Source organism: Narcine bancroftii, chromosome 5 (assembly GCF_036971445.1).
Source record: "Narcine bancroftii isolate sNarBan1 chromosome 5, sNarBan1.hap1, whole genome shotgun sequence".
NCBI classification, from domain to species: domain Eukaryota; kingdom Metazoa; phylum Chordata; class Chondrichthyes; order Torpediniformes; family Narcinidae; genus Narcine; species Narcine bancroftii.
In genome coordinates this window covers 251,072,914-251,090,045 of record NC_091473.1, presented here as the reverse complement: position 1 = coordinate 251,090,045, position 17,132 = coordinate 251,072,914, and the positions used below count along the sequence as shown (strand labels likewise).

General features: G+C 40.4%; 1 protein-coding gene across 1 annotated transcript in view; it reads left to right on the top strand.

Annotated features, from left to right (window-relative positions):
* Positions 1-17,132, top strand: part of LOC138765189 (S-adenosylhomocysteine hydrolase-like protein 1) — an 86,010-nt gene that overhangs the window by 30,076 nt on the left and 38,802 nt on the right. The window contains exon 2 of the mRNA XM_069942111.1: positions 16,744-16,855. Within this exon, the coding sequence (XP_069798212.1) occupies positions 16,744-16,855 (112 nt within the window). The remainder of the gene's footprint in view (positions 1-16,743; positions 16,856-17,132) is intronic.

Here is a 17,132-nt window from a genome sequence, read left to right as displayed (position 1 = left end):
GGGTTCGACTGCCCAGTTGTGAACCCAACTGCTTCATGCTGGCTTTAAATAGCCTGTTGGAGGAGCCAACAGCGTTTTATTTTAACGTCCTGTATCCGCAGAGATCTGTGCCCAAGATGGGGGTGCCTGAGTTTGGCAGCAGATCACAAGGGGTGGTATACTCTAGGGGAGCTGCTGGCTGTAACTAATTAATTACTATCAAAGTTATTATGATACAGGAACTATTTAAAGTCTCTGCAAGTCTCAGCGATTGTTAACATATGAAACATCTTTGTTGGAAAACACCAGTGCAATGTTATTGTGTTGGGAAGAGTATCAGGTTTGGTGGGTTCACAAAGAGACGAGTCTGGACACAAGTGTTACAATCATGTAACTTTTATTAACACACGAGAAACAAATGAGGAGAACGTTAAAAGGTACTCGATCATTATTTCACTTGAGTGCCGATATAGAAAATCACCTCGGACTTCGGTTGGACTCTGACAACACGCATGTTAGATGCCTGACGATGAAATCTTTCCACTTTCAGGCATTAATGTTGAATTGATAATTCAGAAATATAGGTGTGAGGTGATTGGAGTAAAGGCTGATGAGCCCAGGCAACGTTATGTGTCAGAAGGGTGCAGGAATTCCTGGAAAAAGGTCTGTCTCATAATTTTCCATGACACTGAGCTGAGTCATCTCTGTGTGTGTCAAGAAGAATGAAATAGTGGGGGGGAAAGAACTGATATACCTTATTTCTTTAAATTCTATTAGTCCAAATTTTATTCCTTGTATCAAGTTTTAGGGATCAATTATGAATTCTGTTGTGGTGAATCCTAATGTGGGATCACTGATAAAGGCTTGTACTTCAAAATTGTGCGCTTCCTGTTCAACTGCCGACACTTTAAAGTTCATTGTCATTATCTGATAAAATGTTGACCATTGCCATTTAAATTGGTGGGTGGAGGAAATCTTTTGTAATAATGGAAGGGCTTCAAGGTAGTTTCTGCATGTTTAATTGTTATTATCGTTCCTGATAAACTTCCATATTGTGCAAGGACAATATTCTGCAATGAGACTACCTGTCGTTTGTTTTATTTGCATTTTTATTCTCCCTTTGCAACCATTGGGCATTCCTATAGCTTCTTAACTTTGCCTGCTTCCATGTCCTCTATTTTTAGAATCATACATAATTCCCAGCAGAGGTGGAGGTCTTTTAGTTTATAATGTCTATGCTGTTAAATTTTAATTTTGACAGAGTAATTGCTTGTTTTACAATAGTTCAACAATAAAAAATTATTTTAACCCTTCTCTGAAGCAGACACTGCAATCATTTTAGTGTGTGGTTCTAATTTTTTGTGGTTTTGCTGCCTGACAGAATGGGATAATGTTTGCTGATGGAGATTTATGCATAGAAACTACCATTGCAGCTCTGGTGAGCACTGCATTGGACAGTTAGCGGTTAGCACCACACTGTTACTACGCCAGCACCCCGGTTTCAAATCCGGTACTGCCTGTAAGGAGTTTGTATGTTCTCTCCGTGTCATCGTGGGTTTCCTCCGGGTGCTCCGGTTTCCTCTCCCCCTTCAAAACGTACGAGGGCAGTTTGGGGTATTTGGGCGGCACGGGCTCGTGGCCCATTACTGTGCTGATGTCCAAATCTCACTTGCCTGCATTAATTCCATTTCCCTCTGTGTCCTATTCATTTAAGTTTTCGTCCACATGCTTGTTCGTGTTTCCACTACCTCCGCTGGTTCTTTATTCCAGATATCCTTGCTCTTCTCTCTGAAAAATCTAGCCCCCACATCTCGTTCAAACGCCCACCTTCTCACATTAAACCCATAGACACCCACGACTATGAACTCTATAATTTTACAATACTCTGTCATGTCATCCCTCAGCCTCCTTTGCTCCAGGGAAAATTCAGACCCAACCTATCCCATCTTCTTGTAGTTCAAGCCAAGTCAATCTTCATACACCCTTGTGAATCATCCGATTTTTCCCACAGACTTGCAAAAAAAAACACCTAATTTTCTGCTCTGGATGTGGTTATAGGTTAAGTTAACATTGCTATTGCAATTCAGATTAGCAGTCTGAAGGTCTTTGGCGGGCGGGGGTTACGCCATCCACTTCAATCTTCAAAATATATGTCTGCAGTTGGAGACTTATTATGCATGTCTAATAAAGAACTATACTTCCCAGTAGGCAATAGTAAAGAGCTATACTTCCCAGTAGGCAATAGTAAAGAGCTATACTTCCTAGTAGGCAATAGTAAAGAGCTATACTTCCCAGTAGGCAATAGTAAAGAGCTATACTTCCCAGTAGGCAATAGTAAAGAGCTATACTTCCCAGTAGGCAATAGTAAAGAGCTATACTTCCCAGTAGGCAATAGTAAAGAGCTATACTTCCCAGTAGGCAATAGTAAAGAGCTATACTTCCCAGTAGGCAATTCACTTGGTTTGTGCAGGAATAAATAGGTCAAGTATGTTCTTGGCTCAAACAGCTTGAAAAATAAACTTGTTAAAACCACGCAAGGTTGTTCTTCTTCAAGGAACAAACATAACATGGTGTCAGAAGTGTGTGAGTAAGTAAAAAAAAGACAGTAATTCCCGTCATGGATAAGTCCTCCCACACTAATGCAGTTTACCAGCAATCTAACCATTAATTGGAAACACTTCAAAAAGCGATTCAACTTTAACTTAGAGGCTGGTGGAGCAGGAAAGACTGATGAAAAACATAAATCGTCTATATTTCTACACATGATGGGTGAAGATGCCTTAGACATCTAAAACAGTTTTCAGATGATGAGACAGCTTTCACGTTTGACATTTATGTTAAAATTTGAAGAGTATTTTGTTCCAAGTAATAAAAAAAGTCACATTTGAGAGATTCAAATTTCTCATTTGTGACCAGAAACAAGGTACGAGCTTTGACCAAAACTTAGCCGAGCTTCACACATTGAGTTGTGAATTTGGAGATTTGAAAAACTCACTCATTAGAGACAGAATAATTTGCAGAATCCCAGATAATGGGCTTAGAGAAAGACTTGACACTGGAAAAGGCTGTAAATATGTATAGGGCAGCAGAGACTACACGAGCACAAGCTAAGGAGCCGCACAGGATAGACCCAACAATGCACGCAGGGAAAACAGAAGTAGGCTCAAATAGCAAATGCAGCAGGTGGCAGAGGTAGACCTATCCCAAGGATGTGTCCTGCCTATGGAAAGTCTTGCAATAAATGTGACAAGAAGAATCATTTTGCAAAGTGCTGCAAAGCCGGGGCTACCAAGAGAAAGGTGCACATCGTAGATGAAGAAATGGAGGAATTCTTTGTGGATTCACTGCAGACTGTTGCTGTTGGTAGAATGGAATGGATAGCTCCAGTGACTATGAATGAGATAGTCATACCATTTAAGCTCAACACCGGAGCCCAGATGAATCTGTAATTTGTGGACAATTGCAAGACCCTCACTGTAAAGAGCAAGATTTATTCAGTGAAATTAAAAGTGACAGACGACACTGGAGAGAACATGCCAGTAAAAGGGGACTGTATGGTGATCTTCAGTCAAAGGGTGGGATCTAAAATCACATCTACTGATTGTAGAAAAGAGAGTAGAGCTAATATTAGGTCTGAGTGCTTGTGAAGAGCTCAACCTGATGAAAAAAGTTTTTATAGTGGCTTCATAGACTGAAGATGAGCACACAACACTTGTAGAAGATACACAGATGTCTTTTAGGGGCTTGGAATGTTTACCTGGTGTACACAAGATCCACGTAGATGAGACAGTGTCTCCCTTTGTCCATACATGCAGGAAAGCTCTGGTTCCACTTTGAGACAAACTTAAACCAGAACTAGCACATGTGGAATGGATGAAAGTCGTACAGAAAATTGAAGAACCTACAGATTGGGTCAGCTCACTTGGTTATTGTGCAAAAGGAAAATCGAGCATTACATACATGTCTGGACCCAAGAAATCTTAATAAAGCCGTCAAGAGAGAGCATTTTAAATTGCCGACATGGGAGAAAATCATGTCCTGGTTTACAGGTGCCAAGTGGTTTAGTCATCGGGGTTTTGGCAGATTATGCTAATTTATGATTTAGCTAGGTTCACCAGGATCTTGGTCGTGAATCCCAATATGGCCTTGGAGCAGCCTTACTGTAGCAGCATGAGGACACATGGTAACCTGTGTCCTATTCAACAAGGGCTTTAACAGGGCAAAAGACAAATATGAATGGATAGAGAAAGAGCTTCTTGCCAGCACTTATGCATCAATACATTTATGGACATGCCCTTGAAGTGGGGTCAGACCATAAACCACTGGTCTTGGTTATGTCCAAAACACTGAATGACTGTCCCATGAGAGTACAGCGCATATTGATAAAGCTGCAGAAATACAATGTGGAAATGATCTGCCTGTCAGGAAAATACATGTTTGCAGCTGATGCACTGTCTCGAACAAATGAGAAAAAGGAAAAGAGCGACCAAGAGGTTAATGTAGTGATGCAGGCCTATGTTGACATGATTATCACCTCATTTCCAGTATTCCAGGATAGAACAGAGACGGATGAAACAATGAAAGAGCTGAAAGATACAACACAGAAAGGATGGCCAGCAGCTAAGAATGACTGTCCAATGGGTATTCGGGATTACAGGGCGTGCTACGCAAGGAAATGCTCCAGAAAATACCCGAAAGACATCTTGGTGAGGAAAAATGCAAATGTAGAACTCGAGATGTACTGGCCAAAAATGAACCAAGACATAAGCCAGACCACTGCTTCATGCAAAATATGCCTTACCTATAGACCAAAACGGCAAGCAGAACCACTTACACCACACCCTGTTCCAGACAGGCCGTACTTCAAAGTTTTGTTCGACTTTTATATGACTCTTTCCATTACAGTCAAACAAATCATAGTAACGGAGAGGTAGCAACACTGCAGTCAATATCCGGCAAAGCACTTATCACTTGCATGGAAAAAATGTATTTGTGAGGCATGGAGTTCTTCGAGAAGTCATCTCAGATAATGGTCCGCAATTCTTGAGCAATGAATTTGAGCCCTTTGCCAATACTTGGGGTTTCAACATACAACTTCAAGCCCACGGCACCCAAAAGTCTAATGGCCTAGCAGAGAGTTCTGTCAAGGTGGTGAAGAGCCTCATGAAGAAAGTGCATGATGGATGAGAGGATTTCCACTGAAATTTAATGTTTCACAGAAGTGCGCCACTACAGAATGGCCTTTCTCCAGTTCAAATGCTGATAGATCGACGCATACATGCCAACCTTCCAATGCATGAAAATCTATTGACACCTAAAGGAGCATACAAGGTCAAACAGGCTAAAGTGGAGAGAAAGTAAAACAGAAACAATATCATAAAACTGCAAAAAGCTGCTCAGTCCTGAAGACTGGAGCTCAAGTGCGAATCAGAGATCCCAATTCTGGCACGTGATCCATACAAGGATATGTGCAAGAGAAAATAGATTCACATTCCTACCGGATCCAGACAGGAGGGACACCTCTGAGAAGGAACCGCATGGATCTATGACCACGAGTTCCAACCCATGCTCATGATCCGTCACCTGTCAGTACTCAAAAGGGGCCAGAGTTCACAGAAAGACGCATCCTAATGCAGCAAATGCAAGCAATACACCGGTGGAAACACGTGTGACTTTATTCAATGAATGACTTTATTTTTCACAGATTTTGCTTTGCTTTAATATTAACAGCTAGGCTGTGCTCCATTTGCACAGCCTCTGCTCTCTACTTAATGCTGCGAACATTAGAAAATGGGTAAAATTAGTCAAATTCTGCCATGTACTGAAAATTCTATTTGAAAATTACACTTTTTCAAAATCGGAAGAAACACCAGTGTCGTCACTATTCAAAACTTCATTTTATTATGTCTTGCGGATTCTTTTAATTAAGAGAACACAGTGACAGGCCTTTCTAGCCCATGAACCAGTACCAGCCAAATATACCCATGAGACCAATTAACCTTCTAACTTCATACGCCTTTGGAATGACCAATGTGTTTCTGTCTCTGACTATAGTTTGTGATTGAAAGAGATAATGGATGAGACTACACACATGAGCACATCTCATTCAACATCAACTATGGAGACATATAGAAACAAAAACTGCAGATGCTGGAATCTTGAGGAACAAATGAGAAGCTGGAGGAACTGAATAGGTCGGGCAGAATTTGTGGACGGATGTTATAGAAATTTGGGAGAATTATGAGGTGTCACTGGGCATCATCACCCCCCTGTATCTAATCATGCAGTTGTTATGTGGCTGTGATATCGTCTTGGCTATCCAAGGTCCGGGTGGACTTGGGCGACTTGATCGCTGCACTCCCTATATCAAAAGCTGGAGAAGCCTGACTTCCCCCCCCCCCCAGGCAGGATTTTTAGCATCTTGTCTAATAGGATCATAATTGAATGGTGGGGCAGTCTTGAGGCGTGGTGTGTCTTGCTCTTCCTTCTATTTATAATCAAGTAAGTGGTGAGTGGCAAGTTGAATGATGTGGAATGGATTGGGGGGTGGTGGGAGGTGCAGGAAGGAGAGAGACATTTGTTCTGTGTATAAACATTGCTTTCTAAATTGAAAGTTGACCTCACTTGGAACAAAAAGTGTGTGTGAATGGGAGTACATGTTAACCATTTCTGGACCTTGAGTTTGCAATACGCACCTATTGTAGATCACGACAAGGTTCCACCAAAAATTACATTTTTTCATTAAATATTCAGCTCGAAGTATTTTGAATGGGTAACAAATTTACCTGGAATTGGTTTTGGGAAGAAATTAAAGTTTAAAGCTCCTGGCAGGGACCCAAGCTGGAATGGCCATGGCTGTGTTTGTTTTTCATGGTTTACATGTAGATGGCTTCTAAACAGTAATTTTAGTGACCATTTAAAAAAAATAAGACTTTTAGCCTTTGTTTGCATTGTTAAGTAAAACTTCTGTGAAAACAGCCATACCTCAAAGGAGAATGCTTGGAGATGAATCCTCCCACTTCACGAGAGAAAAATGACCTCTATATGATTTAAAGTTGGCAAAGAAGTTTTCTGAATGTAGCTGGTGGAATTAAGTGCGAAGGGCTCAGGCCCGAAACGTTGGCAATATATCTTTATCTCTTATAGATGTTTCAAGACCGGCTGAGCTCCTCAAGAGTTTCAAAGTTTTTTTTTACCTACAATCACACCATCTGTAGTTTCACTGAATTAAGTGTGAATCACCTTCAGAAACCAAGTGACCTCACACTAGTATGTGAACAGTATTCTTAGTTGAAGTCTGGGTTGGAAAGATAGCTTTTTAAAAAGACGACCTTCAAAGATTTTGGTAACCTTGAGTACGTGCAGACTTTTTAAAAATCAGTTTGATTGGACCTTTCAGGTTTGTTGTGTGCACTCACACGTGCTTTGGAATGTCCTCTACTTCTGTTAGCACCTTTCTATTGTCAAATTAAGCAGTGGGATTATGGTTAAGGACATTTGTGAAGGGTGATCTCTATCACAAAAGGTCATATTAGCTCAATGGTTTGGCGAGCAATCCAAATCTTATTGCTGGTGACTTGTTTCACATACATTTCTATTCCAAAAACGTGGAAAATATTGAATCAGGTTTTTCAGACTGAGATCCTTTGAAATGTTGATGCAGTTACTGTGTTAGCCTTCACTTTGATTATACACACAGAATAAGGAAAAACAATAAAAGCAAACAAAAAAATATTTTGCTTCAGTATTTCAGATTTAGAAGGGTGGATATACCCAAATAAAGTCATTTTATCCTCTTCATTAGAGAATTTTGTGAACGATGTATCAATTTTATGGCCCATTTACATCTTAACAATTTTGTATGTCAGAAGCCTTGAAGAAATTTTGCAATCAGTTAATATGAAGCCGCATCTGTGTATGGCTCAAGAAGGTTATGGGAAATTGGGTCAGATGACTCAATCTATTTAACAGCAAAGTTTACTCAAAGTTGTGGGTGGGGAGGGGTTCAGACAATTCAGTTCTTAGGAAGTGAGTCGATTGAAAGAAATTTATTAAAAATAGACTGGGGGGTGCGGTAGGGGGCGTGGAATTATACTCAATGATACAAAGGTACGGATAATGTCTCAGATGCATGCTAAGGTACAGTTTTGATTTTCTTTTGAGATATTTAACATTAATTTTTAAAGCTCACTAGATGATTTTTCATAGAAGCTGGCACTTAATTTGCAAGGTGACACGCTTTTCAATTGAAAGCCTTTCAGAGGGATTTGCTTTGAACCTGTTGCATAGATCTGGATTACTGCAGCTCCAATTCCAAATTAACAGGGTACAGTATATTTAAAAAGGAACCAAATCTTATTATATGGTTTTGAATTAATTTTGCTGCAGACTGATTTTATGTTTAAAAACAATTACTAAATTCTCGTTGCCTTGATTTCTTGGGAAATCACTCCCTCATAGGAGCGAGGCTTTTCAGTTTGGTTCTCAGTCTTTTCTATTAGATTATAGGATGTGGGTATTATTGTTCATCCCATTTTCTGTTTCAAATATATATAGTGAGGCTACTTCAGAGGATAGCCTCAAATCATCTTGGGAGTCACTCTCTCAGAGGATCTTTCCTGGACCCAACACATTGATGGATTCAGTAAGAAAGCCCGTCAGTGCCCCTACTTCAGGAGTTTGTGGAGGTTTGGTATGACTTCAGAAACACTGATAAATTTCTACAGATGTGTGGTGGAAAATGTGCTGACTTTGGGCACAACAATATTCCCTAAGCTCAAAAAGTAGTGGACACAGCCCAGGACATCATAGGCTAAAACCCTCCCCACCGTCGAGAACATCTACAGGGAACACTAGGTCAGAGAGCAGCAGCAATCATCAAAGACCCTCACCACCCAGCACACGCTCTGTTCTCACTGCTGCCATCAGGAAAAAGGTACGGGTACCACAAAATTCACACCAGCAGGTTCAGGAACAGCTGCTCCCCCTCCACCCTCAGACTCCTCAACAACAAACTCAATCAGGGACTCATTTAAGGCCTCTTATGCACTTTATTTTTTGCCCCTGACTGTATTGCGGTCAGTTTATTTACATTTTATTTACATGTGTATGTTGTGTACAATTTTTTTTGCACTACCAATAAGTGGTAATTCCGCCTGACCCACAGGTCAGGAAGATGTTGCAGCAGGGTCAATTTTGTCATTTAAGAGAGGGTTGGATGAGTACATGGATGTGAGGGGTCTGGTTGGTTATGGAGAGGGAGCAGGTAGGTGGGACTAGTGGTGCAGACTTAAATCGGTGCGGACTAGAGGGGCCGTCATGGCCCGTTTCTGTACTGTAATTATATGGTTATATAAAAAGAATCTCAGGGTTGTTTGTGATGTCGTGTATGTACTTTGACAATAAATCTGATTGAGCTGCGACACAGTGGGACTCGCCTCCACCAACACTGAAGAAATTGTGAAGGAACACCAGGGGAAAATTCTGTTTATATTCCTTTAGGGGAGAAAAATAAAATCCTGGTAGATTCAATGTAATGTTCATTTTAAATTATTGTTTTTAAAAAAAAAAGAGTATTTGATGGTTGGAGACATATTAAACTTTCATCATGGAGGAATTAACTGTGTCAGCATCTTGGATATTAATGTGGTAAACTTCTCAAGACATTTCATACAAGCAAAATTTAACGAGATAAGGAAGGAAATCCTTGTTAGTATAAAACTATGGAAAGATTTAATAATTCTAGAACTTGTGGCTTGGACAAGTAAAGGCACAGCTTTCGGTGGTAGAGCAGTGGATGTATACAGGATGTACAAGGTGGCAGAATTGAAACAACTTTGAATGGTAAAAACACAGAAATGCTGGAGGAACTCAGCCGGTTTCACAGTGTTCATAGGGCGTAAAGCACTTAGCGACACAAGGACAGCTTCTTCCCCTTCTGGCATCAGATACCTGAATGAACATTGAACCACAGACATTGCCTCACTTTGACTTTTTCTTGCACTATTTTTATTTATTTTGTAAGGTGGTTTATGTAAGTATTTGTATTGTGATGTTGTCTTAAAACAATGAATTTTGTGACATGTTCATAACAATAAATTCTGATCCTGATATATTACCAATGTTTTGGGCCTAACCCCTTCTACAAGGTCTGTAGGCCATATAGGAACCTATCTGGTTCTCTGATATCCTTCAGGGAAGGAAGGAAAGAACTCAAGCTCCACCAGGCCTGTATGTACCCCAGACCCATTCTTTGTGGCTAATTCTTGACTGAACTGATCAAACAGGCCTCTTGGTGTAAAGGCAAATAGGGATCGTCAATGAAGTCTGACCTTCATATATCGGCCTTTTTATGGTGAAGCGCTACATTGTAGCCGGCTCACATTTAAAAAAAAGACTATTTTACCTTTTATGGTGACACCCTATAATGTGGATCCTGTGGAGCCTTTATGCAGAGCTGAGTCTGGAGCTACCTTCCAGAGCTGAAGGAGGTGGGGTGAGTGATGCAGTAGTGCCGCCCTCCACCATGATGTCAAACTTGCGTGCCGAGAAGGGAAAGCAGCCTACACTTGAAAAAGATGACTGAAGAGCAGGCAAGAACGCTCGTGGAGATTTGTGCAAGCAGTCTTAGTACTCAGGTAGATCTCCTGCGCAACGCAATAGCCTCTGTTAACCATCTGTTTTTAAAAAATTTGCGCTTCTGGATCGCGGGCTGATGGCGTCATTGAGATGTCAGCAGCCCTCCCCTTTATACCTGCTTTCAGAGGAATTCCTTTAACGGAGGAGGTGGAGTGACTTCACTCCACCTCTTAAGTGTATCCCCTAGGTGAACAGAAGCTGGAGCGAGTTCGAGCAGCCAATCCAACTTCAGTCCTTTTATGGAGGCAAGTGCAGCAGTAATGTAAAGACGGATGTAAAATCTTTGTTTATACATTCATTTTATTTACTCTATGAAAGGCCCTATGGTGAAACATGCATTTGAAGAACAAATAATAAAGCTAAGCACTTGTTGCTTGCACAAGCCCACTTTGTAGATTGAAATAGTGTGTCTATGTGACACCCTATTTTGCATTATTAATAGAAGCTCTCGCTGAAATCTGCAAGGAGAAAACTATCAGGAGTAATTGCAGTTCAATCATATCTATAATAAAGCTGTTAAACCAAAGGGTGAATGTTAATGGTGCCATTTTATGTAATAAAACATTGAATCTTGTGATCTGATCTTGAGGAAGGGCTCAGGTCCAAAACATTGATAATATATCTTTACCTCCACTGAGAGATCGGCTAAGTTCCTCCTCCATTTACTGAGTTTTTACTACGATCACAGCATCTGAAGACTTCACTCAACTTTGCATGGAGGAAAGTTGTGCTGTTGTTACATTAGAATCTGAACCAGCAAGCATTGGGGTCAGGGGTGAAGGGCTTGTTACAAGTTGGGGCAAAGACTGCAGAATTTTGAATGAGTTTCAGTACATAAGATTGACTGTATTGTGATAGTCTTGTTATAACCTGGATGTTGATGGGATTCAGCAACAAACTAGCTGATATATGTATACTTGGGGCTATGAAGCTGAAGTCTTGGAGTTCAGCATTTATATGGTCAAGAGTTCATTTTGGATCAAATATGACAAGCTGAGGCCGGGGTCAATGTTGCAGTGTGGACATTTGTAGTGTGATAAATGTATGAGCTGAAATCAAATAAATTCATTTGATCTGAGCTAGAATTGCTACCCTATATACGCGTGTAAAAGTCAAAATTTGTGGACAAACTTTTAGGGTAAAATTAGGGGGTCGACTGTTATGCGTACTATTTTTGACTGCAGTAAGAAATTGCATCGTTCGAGGTGTAGGGGCAAGTGGGCAGCTGGGACCGGGTGTTAAGTCCACGTTCGGGGCATCAGGAGCTTGGATGGGTGGGGGCCGGGGCTAAAAATGATGGGGGGGGGTGGTGGGTGGGTCGACTTTTACACGTGATATATAGAAAATACCAGAAGCCTTATTTGGTATCGACTATTATACGTGCAAGTCCAGTATTTGTATTCAATGTTTTTTGTAGACCAAAGCAAACAGTTAAGAATCAAATAGAATCTCGCCTATTCCATTGGCATTAATTGTGGGCAGTCAGGTTGCTTTAACTTTGAATGATGGCAAAGTTAAAAATCTGGAGACGCCAACATTAGAGCTGCTGTTTTTCTAATAATGGAAATAAATAACTGGGGTGAACCATTACATGTCTACACCTTCCACCATTCATTGCTGAGTCATATTTGTGTATCTGGTTTCCTGCACAAGAACACAGGATGGGCGGACACGGGATCGCCATGAGCTCATTGTTCAGGGACCATAATAATTTTCATACATGTGAAATTTCTCTTGTGTCCTCAGGAGTTTGTGTCCTTACCCAAATAGGTAATACTAAAACTGTGGTGTGGTTTTTATGTTGGCCCTGAGCTTGAATCATAAAATCCATTGATAATGATTGTCCTTACCCAAATAGGTAATACTAAAACTGTGGTGTGGTTTTTATGTTGGCCCTGAGCTTGAATCATAAAATCCATCGATAACAATTGTCCTTACCCAAATAGGTAATACTAAAACTGTGGTGTGGTTTTTATGTTGGCCCTGAGCTTGAATCATAAAATCCATCGATAACGATGTGCAGGCAGTTTTCTTGCATTGTAGTTTGGGCTCTGGAAGATGCATATCTGCCTTGAAAGCCATGTCCTCTAGGCAGAGGATTTAAGTAGTAACTGTTGTATTTGGCCAGGCAGTCGTATTGCATTTACTCAGTTTTGCTGTCCAGTTCTGTGTCTTACAATGTCACCTGGGCTTTCAAGGAGAATTTTTTTTGTGTCAGGTATATCAAAAATGATTCTTGAAAGTTCTTTGCTTTAATCTGCATATTGTTGACATTTGATGAGTTGTGACAACAGTGTTTGGAGCTCATCCAGGGAAGGTAAAAGCAAATCTCAATGAATTTCAACATGGGAATGCCAAGTCACTCTATTTGGCTAAGTTTCAGATTGATGTCTGCACACATTCTGTTTATCTTTTGTACAATGACATTCAGTGACCTGTACCATGGAGTCATAAACACAAGTTCAGACTTCATCGCTTCTGTGGAAAATTTAAGCTCCCTTAACTGAATCTGGAGGGGGGTCTTTTGATATGAGACTTTTACAACCTATACTTCACTTGGTATCCTTCAGGGAGGGGAAGAAGGAAAGTACTTGCACCCCACCAGTTCTTTCGGCATCCCAGACCCATTCATTGTGGTTAATTCTTGATTGAACTGGTCAAACAGGCCACCTGATATAAGAGCAATTGGGAATCTTCAGTAAAGTCTGACTGTCACAGCGAAGCCTGCATTTGAAGAACAAATAATAAAACTAAGCACTTGTTTGGTTGTTCAAATCAACTTTGTAGATTGAAATAGTGTGTGTACCTTCTTGTGTTACCAGTCGTAGCTCTCTCTGAAATCTGCAAGGATAAAACTATCAGCAGTAATTACAGTTAAATTGCATCCATAGCTGTTAAACCAAAGGGTGATGTTAATGGGGACATTTTATATAATAATGAATATTGAGATCTGATGAGTGGAAAGGAAATGTTCCAGTATCTCATGGTCACAGAGAATTACACAGGCCCTTGGCCTGCCACAGCCATGATTCCATTTATCCACATTAAGACCCTATATTTCTGTGCTTAGTGCTTTTATATCCAAGCTTTACATTAATTGTCCTCTGCTATGGATAATAATTATCTCACTGTGACAGCACTCTTCTCACAAAGCTGTAGTTTCTATTGCAGCAGCCTTTCTTACGATTGTGTTCACTGGTAACACCCTGAACAGTGTTTCACCAGCCTGATAGATCCTTTAGTAGAATATTTGTTTAACTTCTGCTTGAAGTAATAGCTGTTCCTATTCTACCTTATTAAACCACTCTCTGTGTGGGGAGTTCTGTGATATTCTACAGATTAAACCCTTTAGTAGGAAGTTAGTCCTTAAACCTGTGTATAATCAGAACTATTCCCACATTCACTCCCAGTTTGGTTGATAGAATGACCAGAGATAAATGTTTAAATTGCTATGATCCAGTACAGTCTGTTCTATTTTCCCATGTTTGCTCATGCTGTTTTAAAAATCATGGAAGCTGTTCCCTTGTGACAGGCTGAATGCAGTATAAAGTTTTAAGAGCCATGGATTGGTGGAAGCAGATCAGAGTGATGTCAAAAGAAATCCATCTTGGAAGCATTAAGCCAAGTCAGAAAGCCACATCCTTGCCAGCATTGTAAAAAGGATTACATTTTGGGCAGTACTCAAATAGTGAGAAATATAATTAAAGTGTTGAGACCAAGGTCAGTTTGAGGTCAGATGCACGAGCTCCATGTTGATGCAATCACTAAGAAAGCTTACCAGTTTGAGGAGATTTGGTGTGTCACCGAAGACCCTCGAATACATCGACAAGTGCATCACTGCCTGGCATGGAGATGCCAATGCTCAGATCAAGAGAAGAACTCCAGAGGGTGGTTAACAGCCTGCTTCATCACGCACACCACTCTTCAGTCCATCAAGAACATCTGCATGGTGTCTTAAAAAAGCAGCCTCTATCCTCAAGGACACCCACCACCCAGGCCATGCCCTCTTCATTCTGCTTCCATCAGGGGAAAAGATACAGGAGCCTGAAGACGAGCACTCAGCGGCACAAGGACAGCTTCTTCCCCTCTGCCATCAGATTCCTGAATAAACACTGAACCACAGACACTGCCTCACTTTGATTTTACCTTGCACTATTTTTTATTTATTTTGTAAGGTGGGTTATATAATTCTTTGCACTGTGGTGCTACTGCAAAACAACGAATTTCATAACAATAAATCCTGATTAAGAATACTTGCATCTCTTATTAGTTTACACCCAAGTGTGTGGTGTGGTACACAAAGTCAGTACCTCAAAAGGGTTCGGGAAATAATTTTATTTTGTGTCGGTGTCTAGTAATTGGGCCTCTCTGTGGTAAATCTGTACTCATTGGAATGTGGATTAAATAGGTGAACTGAATATTGATGAATGCTAATATTTTAGCAATTTTTTTTATGTTAAGATTGTGCCGAATGTTGTTGTCGCATTATGCCATATGGAGTGACCATTCTAATCCACTGCTGTTCGTTCGATAGCTGATCTCTATTGATGTTGGAAATCTGAAATAAAATCAGACAAAGCTGGAAAGACTCAGCATCCCTATGGAAAGAGCAACAGTTAACATTATTTTTCCACGACTCTTTCTTTGTCTGAATGAGCTTATATCTGCAGTGGAAGAACTTTTTCCAGTCCCCTGGTTTGTTTATTTTCTTTTCCCCTCCCTCCTGCTTTGTAATGACCTTAACTTTGAAATTGCAATTATTTTTTTCCTGACATTATAATTTTAATAATGGGTGTGTAGGCACGCCAGACTTTCTTCTACCTGCTACCGCTATCCCCCCCACCTCAATACAGAAAGGAAATTCTACCAATATATTCAAATCTATTCCCTCACACGTGACACAAAATCTTAATTTGCATTCATGATAGAGAGCTGGATTTAATACTCAATTCTGGATATGTCCAGATATCAGTATTCCAGAATCCAAATTAAAATGTTTAGGCTCAAAGCTTTGAAGAATTTTCAAGCACATTGGTTGAATATGGAGTTGTCACTGTGCAGGAGGCAACTTGCCCCTTTGGGATTGTTTTATGTTAATAGAAGAACAGACAAGGTTGTCCATTTCCTTTGTTGGATCCTTGAAAATCTTTCCAATTTAATTTTGAAAGTCACAATTGAAACTGTCTCCTCCTCCATTTGTCCTGCATATGAAAAAAAACATTGCAACCTTTGGCCCTTTTTAACTCTGCTTCTCTTGTTTTCTGAGGTTCTGCTGGAAAGACTTGTTAGGTTTATCCTTGTTCTTTAAATTGTTGGAAGAGCGGTCTGGCACTCCAGTTCTCCGACAACCATTGTGGAGAATTGAGGATTTTAGGCCTGTGCATTTTTACATTGTGGATGACATGCAGTGAAAATTCGAGGATTTTAGGCCTGAGCATTTTTACATTGTATTACATGCAGTGGAGAATTGAGGATTTTAGGCCTGTGCATTTTTACATTGTGGATGACATGCAGTGGAAATTCGAGGATTTTAGGCCTGAGCATTTTTACATTGTATTACATGCAGTGGAGAATTGAGGATTTTAGGCCTGTGCATTTTTACATTGTGGATGACATGCAGTGGAAATTCGAGGATTTTAGGCCTGAGCATTTTTACATTGTATTACATGCAGTGGAGAATTGAGGATTTTAGGCCTGTGCATTTTTACATTGTGGATGACATGCAGTGGAAATTCGAGGATTTTAGGCCTGAGCATTTTTACATTGTATTACATGCAGTGGAGAATTGAGGATTTTAGGCCTGTGCATTTTTACATTGTGGATGACATGCAGTGGAAATTCGAGGATTTTAGGCCTGAGCATTTTTACATTGTATTACATGCAGTGGAGAATTGAGGATTTTAGGCCTGTGCATTTTTACATTGTATGTTATCTCTTGGGTACTTACAATTGTTCCTCTACCTTTTACTGTGCAGAGTAGAAATCTGACATTCGTCATTCACTGCAGATAGCAAGATGAGAAAGGTTGGATGAATAGTCTCCTTATTCCTCTGTCCTTCTGCACTGACTTGCATTAATGAGACAACTGTAGTGCCTAATTTTGCCTTTTTGCCTTTTTATTTACAGCAAATCCAGTTTGCAGATGAAAAACAGGAGTTCAGCAGATTTCCCACCAAAACTGGCCGCCGTTCTCTGTCGCGATCCATTTCTCAGTCTTCCACAGACAGCTACAGTTCGGGTAGGAACTCTCATTTGGCCCTCCAGGCATCTTTTGCACATCTCTAATTTTGTCTTAATTCTTGCGTTATGAACTTCCAGTGGTTTGTTTGTAAACCAACACTGTATTCTGAAATTGTTCAAATACAGTGAAACTTGAATAATCTGGCCTCTATTTGAATGGAAATCCCAATGGTCCAGCATCTAGTTCATTCACTAATCTGGGATGTAAAACTGGGAGCTCTGAGTGCAAGGGGTCAGAGCCTGGAGATTGTCCAGCTGTGAAGCAGGAGTTGGGC